General features: G+C 46.5%; 1 protein-coding gene across 1 annotated transcript; it reads left to right on the forward strand.

Annotated features, from left to right (window-relative positions):
* Nucleotides 1-3,882: 3,882 nt before the first annotated feature.
* GL218_01250 (uncharacterized protein) lies at nt 3,883-5,878 on the forward strand (the record flags this gene model as incomplete). The annotated part of the gene is made up of 6 exons (XM_033577710.1): nt 3,883-4,004; nt 4,272-4,492; nt 4,572-4,629; nt 4,708-4,927; nt 4,984-5,105; nt 5,161-5,878. The coding sequence occupies 6 exons, from the start codon at nt 3,883-3,885 to the stop codon at nt 5,876-5,878; spliced, it is 1,461 nt and encodes a 486-aa protein (XP_033439402.1).
* Between the last annotated feature and the right edge of the window lie 3,540 nt (nt 5,879-9,418).

Consider the following 9,418-nt stretch of genomic DNA (forward strand, 5'->3'; position numbering starts at 1 on the left):
GATCCTCACAACTTCTTTGGGGGGGGGACAAAGAAAAAAAAAACGTGGCCGACGGGGCGGAGAGATTGTGAGATAAAATAAGAACTGCACTAGCTCCGGTAGAAGCTAAAATACCGGCGATATACGCCTGGCTCTCTATAAGAAGGGCCCCAGAAATACCCTTTTTTTTTAACACAGATTCTAAGTCTGGGTCCCCAGGATCCACGGCGGATGTCCTTTGCAGATTAGGCTGGTTCGGTTCTGGAGCGGTGAATAGCGGATGCGCTGCTGGCCGGGAAAGGAAATGGGAGTCAAGTGGCTCGGCGGATTCGGTAGCAACCTCGGGAGGACAACATAGACACAGATGCGAAGGGAATATCGCATGCTCCAGTATAGATGAAACCTCAAGGGAGTATGGAATATCTTCACCTTATTCCAGAGAAGGTAAACCCTCGGTAGAATTGTGCCTTTAAGCTTGAGGACCGAGACGTGGACACTTTATGCTATAACGAGGTCTGTCGAATTTCGCCACCGCGAACGGATCAAGATGTGATATTTGGGTGACGAGGCGCGCCGAGCAGGGCAGTCCCCAGAACCGAATATCAAGGGGCTCGCCCCAGCTCTAACTCAAACAATGGGGCTGCAACGTAGGTTCAAGGCGGACCTCACGCGCTGCGAAGTTAGTTAGGGATGGAGGTATAGGTGCCGTCTCGGGCGTCGACCACCGATTCGATACGGGGCTGGACGAATCGACCAATCCTTAATTAGTCAAGATCGACCAACGAAGCAGTTTTAATAGAATTGTAAGCCAGATGACGGGGTTCGAAAAAAGTAGCTATGAATGTCCAGGAACACCCTGCCTATAGTGCGAGCGTGCGAGCGTTCAACAAAAAAACGCCGTCTCCAAACCATGATAATAACACATAATAGACCGACCACTCAGACGGAGGGATGGAAGAAAAGCCGTAATTGGCTGTTGCAGCCCAATCACGGTAGGGCAGCATTGGGCAGCTGAGAACTAAAAAAGAAGTGTCCAAAGTGTCCAAAGTGTCTAGAGTGTCCCTCTCGTTCCTGCTTGTCCGTCTTGTTGCCCAAAGGACTGCATTCTTTCTGCAGTATCTGCAGTATCTGAAGGGGTATTAGCCTAGACTATTGCAGGGAAATTCCTGGTGAACGAATAGCGGTGACCCTCCGAGGCGGGCTATTTGACTAGATTGGGCAGAAAAGCGTTGCACGAGCGTAAAAGCCCAACCCCAACCTAGGTATGTATGGTGCAGTGCAGGTACGTTGCTGCCCGGAGCATTCCTATCCAGAGTTTACTGATGTATTGTACTATGGTAATTGTATTGTAGCCCGTCGAAAGGAGGAGGTCCGGAGCGCGAATATGCATCCATAGGTACGAAAAGCAAGCATGTGGGAAGGGGGGAAGGGGGGAAAAGGGCGACGTGTGCTTCTCTGCGAGCATGTGAGTTGGCTCGCCGACTACTTACCACGTATTCGGATCCCACACCTTGGTATCGTCATTTCATAGTAGTGCCTAGACTCTACAATTATTGGGGTTACTGGGACTATAGATTATTGGGGATTATGGGGTATGTATGTATGTAGGGGGAGGGTCGGATCGCAACGAGATCAATTACTGTGATATTTTTTTACCACTTAGATGTTGCGGTTGGTTTAAGAAGTTGATGGAGATAAGATCATATCGAGATGAAGAATTGGAACTTATAGAACGCATTGACCATATATCCTAGTCGGATAGGTACCCCATGGGCCTCCGTAGTCCGCTATCGTAGTCCGCTATTTTATTTCCTTAGAAGGCACCTAAGGGATTAATTCGGTTGATCTTCTCAGCTATAAAAATGCGCTAGATACGGCTAAGTAACAGAGCTTTAGTTGTCAATTATAGGCATATGATATGGGTGGCTTGGGAGAGAGGTAACTAAAAACCTGTTAAGATTTGCTTTTCGCCCGTCTTACACCACCTTTACAACTAACACGAACCCACTGCGGATGCGAGGAGTCTCATTTCTCAATGTAAATAAAAATTGTACCTCTCAGGAAATTATACAGAACTACACTCCAAGATACCTAGGTAAACGAAACTTGGGTCTGAAGAAATGGGCTCGATCTTATGCTCTCCCATATCGCCTATAACTCTGGGAACGTATAGTAACCTCTTGATCTATCTCTCTGCCCTTGTATCATGACAGGTCAATTAGATGGATTATGTCGTACGTTGATATGTGCTCCACTGGAGTACCTATGTATATGGATCCCGACATACATCGCTCTCGGATGTGTTCCAGAGAATAGAAATTTTAGGTGCGTGAGATTGTAGGGTATGATGAATGACCCTGCCATGCTTGGACGAGCGGTATCTTCCGAATATAATTGGCCAGCCACGGTATGTCAGCCCTATATAGGATCTGGAAAGACTCGAGAATGTAGGAAGGCTGACTGCTTATCCATTGGAAACTAGTGTTGTCCATTGCCGTCTCTAGAGCCGTCTCCCACTGCCCACAACTTCTCGGCTAAGGGGAAGACATTGGCTTGGCATTATGCGAAGATTCTCAGCTATAGACCTATATCTTCGACTCTTGTAGTCCTAGCTGGTTCTAAACTTGGCTAATGTATCTGCTACTATTATTTCATAAATGGCGGCTTATATTTACGTGAAGCAGTAAGACGGCCAATGTGCCAAGGTAGCAATGAAGAAGTAGAGAGGTGTGTAACAATGACGAGCAGTCGGGAAGTATAAAATGTCGCAAGCGGCCATCCGGCATATAAAATGCAGAAGAATACCTGCTCACACGTGGTAACAATTCCTTTGGGTCGGATAAGATGGCGAGCCTCTTCGTCCACGACTTACGCGACATATCAGCTGAAGGGATTTTGTTTCTTCTATGACAGTCGCAATATGACCTATAACCAGACCCTGGCAATAGTTACATTATCCAACCCTTAGATATGAGATGATTGGCAAAGAGAGGCTTTCGGTCGGAAGAAAAGCCGGATAGCGGAATGTGACATTTTGCCATCTTACTAAAGTATCGACTACCTACATCAAAAGACCCCTTCCCCAGCTACGCTAGCCTTGTTATAGGAGGTAGGTTAGATAGGACTTGACGCACGTAGCGACATGTTAATCAGTATAATAATGCTCTTCCGAGTTGAGTATTCAACTAGGTAATACTGGCTTCTTAGCTCAAACACCGTTCATAGGATCACACGATACTTCTTTAACATCTTACAAGGAGTACCAGCCTTACATTAGGTAAGTTACCAATCGAGATATGGGGAATCCCTGGTTCCATAAATTTAGAAAACGTCTGCCTATCCGCAGGCCCCGGGAGTATTATAGATGTCAAAATCTATTAATAAACCTGAGTCCGGTTTTATATCAATTAACTTCTTCAGCTAAAAGCATTTACATTCGTACAGAAACTAACCTGTAAAACGAGACCGGGAATTATCTGAGCAAGATACTTTGAATCGATATCACCGTCTCCTTAATCGAGTATTGCGTGATGGTGTTATGTAACCTGTAAGCTGAGCTTTGTACCTAATGTATGTAATCTTACACCATCGTTATTAATAAGAATCTGGGCTGAGCACTGACCAGCGGGATCTAGCCATAGTTGAGCTCTGACAGTGGGTCTTTTTGGAAATACAATGCTACATGAGGGTAGGATTCGACGAGAGATGGGGAATGGTTCAATGAAATCATCGCCCGCAGCCAGGGGTTCATTCGCTCTGGATCGAGGAAATTCGTCTGCCTGACGAGGTTATTAATCATATATTGACATGAGAAAGGGTCACACAAAGGTATGTTTTATGACCGCGCGTATTCCCCTTTTCTCGTGATACTCCCTTTATATTTACGAACTTTGCATGAATACGATGGCTGAATCAGCTCCCACAATACAGCGCCAACGTCAACGCAAGTTTCATCGCAGGTCAAGAAACGGCTGTTCCACATGCAAGACAAAGCACATCCGGTGCGACGAGAGAAAACCACTATGGTAAGTTCCTGATATGGTGCTCCGTTTGCCGGCGCGGCATTGTATAGGTAATAAAAGGTATACGAAATACGTCGCCGCAAATTGTGCAGGTGATTGGTGCCCAACACCAACCAGGAAGCGTTACTTCGCGTCTATTACCCGCAGATTCTTCACGTATGCCTAGCCCAATTTATTATGTTGCCTACCTATACGCAGCCTCATCTCCGTCACACTATACTGGTAAAATCTATCGTGAGGCGCTTTCCAGTAAGGCTGACTGTACTGTAGCACATACTGTCTTCGACATGGTGGAGAATGTGGCTACCCGGACGGAGATGCTGAGTCCAGCACCCCGGAGCCCGGGCGTGGGTCCGGATCCAGGGCTGGATCGAGGGAGCCTCACGAATCTGCCGAACCTCGCCTGCCTTTGGTAGACGCTTCTCTAAAAGACCCATTCCTAGGAACCTCGTATGATATGCCCCACAAGTCACGGTCGTTATTCCAACTCTGTAAGTGATATATCTTGATTATGTCCGGCGAGGCGAGGCGAGGCGTGATAGCGGGGACTAACCAGTTGCCGATATCCAGTCGCAAATACAAGGGTACTATACACGACCCGGGTTGAAAGAAGTGCGGATTCATTCATGTGAGTAGATGACCACGAATATGCCTGTGGGGCGGAGCTTGATGCTTGAGAGATTCGGCCTGACTCGTATATGCCTAGTGTACACAAGGCCTTGTCACATCCCGGGTTCCTCCATGCTGCATTGTTAATGACTGCCCTGCATTGGGCATGGTGCACCGGCGATGTCGAGCACTTCCGAGTCCCTTACCTCTATCACAAGCTGCAGGCGATACGATTCGTCACAGACCAGCTAAGGAATCCAGACGCCGCTATCCATGATGGCACAATAGCAGCCGTCTCAAGCCTCGCCCTAGTCGAGGTACGTGCCATTCCAAGAAGAGGGATGGCTTCACTCAGCTTACTAATAACTTTCAGAATGCCTTGGGGTCTGTCGACGCCGTATCATCTCATCTACGCGGGCTCGCGAAAATTAAAGAATTACAAGGCGAGGACAGACGTCCTAGGAAGATGGGCTTGCTTCAACGAATGATCCTAATGTGCGTATAATCAGCCTTGTCCTTGCCAGTGATTAAGGCTGACATACCCTCATAGGGCAGCCAGAAGCGTTTCCAGCCGCCCCGTTTGGGATATCCTGGACATTAGTCGAACAGACCTAGTACACCAGTCCGTGATAATATCACTGCTCCGAGTTGCACTCCGGCCAATCTATAGCCTGCGAATGTTAGGTAGCTCGTACGATTCGAAGGAGCCGCTCTCGGAAATCCTAGCGAGAAAGGCACCTCACTCTCGAGTAAGCGATAGCAACGCCTTATCACCTCTCAGATCAGTCGATAGTAGTAGATCTGGGTTCATAGCGTGCTACTTCTATCTCTACGTAATCATACGTGAAGGCATGGTTGATTCATTCATACTTAATTGGTTCATCGAGCAGTTACTTGCGGACGTCTGCCGCACCGAGATGCCCATGCAGACGGGCCAATATAGTCAGTCGCTCTGGTTTTGGTCTGTTATGTTTGGTGCGTGCGTCACAATGGCGGCTAAGATCAGTGACGATCTCGAGAGGAAACAAATGAAGGTATACCGGGATGTATATTTGGACAAGATCAACCTCGTGAGCCGCGTGCTAAAGATTAAGAATTGGGAAGCGGCCAAGTCGACACTAAGGCTCTTCGCCTGGGAAGACGACTTTGACGGAGAGACGGAACTAGAGGCAGTATGGGAAGAGGCTGTCTGGGAAAGCGAAAAAGTATCCTGTAAATGGTACAGCGGGAAAAACGTCGAATATCAAAAGGCTAGAAATTGCTGGTGAAAAAAAGGTGAAGCTCTGGCTTGCTTGTATAAATGTGTCTGGCATAATAAGATACCGGAATGGTACTGTATATAGCATCGTGCCTGAATCGGGTCAAAGATATATGTTAATACCCTTTTTTACAAACCTGTAGGACACGATAACGATAACGCCGGATAGGCAAAGCCATATCGAGCAAAGATTGAAGCCGTCACGACCGGACCTGTCGGGGAATTGAGAAATATCTCGTCAACCCGAAAGCCGGCCTAGCTGTCCCCAAAACTGCACCCCACACCTACGCAACAAACACACGACCAAACCATCTTTTTTTCTCCTTATGCTTCCGATAATAACCGTCGATGCAGTAGAGGATGAGAAATCCAGGTAGTCTTGATACTACATGGTGAGTATGGGGATTGCAGCTGAAAGAAAATATTGCCCTTTTTTTTTTTCAGTCGGATGGTGCGGATAGCGATTTGTCAGTGGAAATCGAATAGCGGATCGAATAAGACCAGCAAAGCAGACCGCAGCAAACAGCAGCAAATCAACTATCCAAGGGTCCAAGGGTCCAGCTTGAAAATCGTCAATTTTTAATTGTCAATTGTCATACATGACAAGTCAGGGCTTAAGGAAGACTAATGTTGTCCATTTAGCGCCAATTAATCCAATTAATTCATTCGATACCATTGGTTTTTAGTCGATGCTAGATGAGACGAAACAACCACTCGTAAAATTTTTCTTTGTTTTTCTTCCTTTTATTTTTTTTTTATCTTTGCTCACCGACTATTCATCGTCGATAATTTTCAATGCGAAGAAAAAAAAAAACAGGCGCAATTGCACCTACATCTAAATTCTGTCGCTTTTTTTTTTTCTTTCTCTCTTTTGCTCGCCGAGAATCCGAACGAAAGCCAGCTGATGATGCACAATACATATCGATGGTGCAGTGCTGGCAATGAGGGTTTTAAGAAGACGGCTGAATATTACACAAATTTCCGCGACTGGCGCATGACTCTTGCCAGTAGAGACGCAAAACTATGCAGTTCTATGCAATGATGTGCTGGCCTACTTCAGAGACAAGACAACCCCTCGTCAAATGTCGTCATAGCGCATAAGATACGCTCAATAGACTGTCGCCAACATTCAGGGTCCCCACATGGTTACGGACCGAGCACTGCGAACCTATTACGAATGCAGTATCAAAAGGGCTATCAAGGCCATTGCGGCCATTACGGCCATTACGGCCATCACGGACAGCGCAGTTTCTCAGTGGACATGGGAAAAAAAAAGGACATTGAAGGAAGGTGGAGGGAAATTATCAAGTAGCAGTTGCAGAAGTGATCAGCCAGTAGTCTGTTAGAAGCAGGTTACTATCCAGGTCAGTGGCCCACAATTAACCAATTATCTTCAGGTTCGTGGACCTTATCCTGCAAGTTTTGGAGCGGGGTCGATAACAATCTGCACACCCATGAAACTTTTTCCTCTTTTTCCTTGATTTTCTCTACTTTTTGATGGATTTTGCTGGCTTCGCTGATTTCTAACCCGGCGCCAATGTCTAGAATTGTCAAGGGTGGTAGGTCAACGACGGCCAACGGCGTCGATGAAGCACGACACCCTGGCATCGTGTCATCCTATCACTTCTTGTGCGTTGGCCAACCCCATTCATCAGTCTTACCTATGGCACAACAATAAAACCCGAATGTCCCCTCTCTCTGCCCAACATCCATTCTTCACTCCTATTTTCCAGCCCAAGAACCTAACATTTCTGCCCAACCCGAGACCCATTATCACAACTCTCATCATCCCGTGGCTTATTTTTTGTTGCTATACCCAAGACATTTTCCACAGTCCCCCCCACAGGACAACCCATCAGTACCCCATCAGGCCGTGGTTATTAACCCCTTAGGATCGACTGTTGCAACACCTCTCCGTCGACAGAGAAAAAAAACTGTATCCAGTTCAGTTCAATTCAGTTCAGTTGAGAAACCAGTCTCACTGCTGCTCCGTGTCCCCCAGTGTTTTGCCACAGGATTCATAGGGATCATCCGGAGAGCCTGTTACTCGTTTCCATCCCACAAAGGATTCAATGTCAGCCATGGTTGCTTCCCGCCAGGACAACATGTCAGGCTTCAACTCATCTTTAGACATGGATGACGTCCACACTCCTGCGAGGTATATTGCATTGTTTTTTTTTCTTTTCTATTGCCGGAGTATTGGGGTTTGCTTTCTTTTGTCTGAATAACCATGTTGCTCGAAAGTCATGTACCGCGTTGCTTTTCATTTTCTTACTCGCAAGTGCTTCGATTCGTGCTCTGCCAGGATATGACCCAGGACATTCCGTTTCCAGGACAGGACAGGACAGGACAATTCCGGGACAGGATCTTCAAGGGAATGGAGCCAGATGGATGCCGGAGGACAATCTTCCTAGGATTCAAACCGAGGACAATTTCTGAGGCTCCTTGCGAGTAGCCTAGACGATACTTGTATTGTCTAAGCTTGACCACTCCACGTCTCTCAGATGGAAACAGATATTATCAGAGATCAGCTCTCATTAAACATACGGTGAGTATCGCCCGCGAAGAACATTTGTGACAACAGACAACAACCCCAGGATAGATTTCCAAGGACGCCAGTGAAAAGTATTGCATTAATTACCAGACGCGGATAAGGACCCCATCCCATGGACCAGTTGTGAATTGATCTTCGAGCTTTACGGACTTTGCCCAGGGAATTTTAAGTGCGGATCAATGGATTTTCTAGTCATACTTCACCTTCGGATACTTCAACGACAACTCTGGTTCTTCACGAGTGGACGCTCTCGTTTCTGCCGCGTTGCTTCGCACATTCAGTGGTAGTATCGGGCAACGCTTGACTTGTACTCTGGATCTCGGATTTGATCATAGGATAAACGACATTTCGACTTGAGCCAAGGTTTATTTCTCTTCTGGGATCCCCTTCAGGAGCACTATCGCGATGTCGCTTTTACCAGGACCCTAGGGTACACCTAGCCTCTTCGCCAAAGGAACTGCCAACAATCTGGGTTTGCACATCTTGTTGCCTTCTCGACTACAGTACGTATGCCATTGCATGCCGACTTGATCGGCTCATATATCTGATTGACCGCGTGTATGTAACTAACATCAAATTCTTCGTGCTCTAATAGGCACTTCGATCTGGAATTCCCTGGTTTTTATCTAGCCGGATTTCCTTTCTTTTCTACATATGCTTTTTCAGTTTACTGTTTAGGCCAATGCGTTTTCACAACTTGGATCATCCATTTCGGGATTGCATTTTTCTTCTCTGTCGTTTTCTCTGGATCCTATTTTGGATTCTTAGTTTGCACGCGACACTTCAGTCTGGTTTGTACACATTGCCCCTTACTCAAGCCAAAGGTATTGAAAAACTAACCAATATCGCGACAACAGGAACAAAGTTGTGCCATGCTGAAAGTATTTCATTTGTACTTGATTTTGGGGCATATCTTCGTGATTTTCACCACCGGCTAGTGGAAAACAGAACACTAACCTCAACCTCAGTGACTACAGCTCTTTTTCCCAAGGAAAT

This window comes from Daldinia childiae (assembly GCF_008694065.1).
Source record: "Daldinia childiae strain JS-1345 chromosome Unknown Scaffold2, whole genome shotgun sequence".
Classification (NCBI taxonomy): domain Eukaryota; kingdom Fungi; phylum Ascomycota; class Sordariomycetes; order Xylariales; family Hypoxylaceae; genus Daldinia; species Daldinia childiae.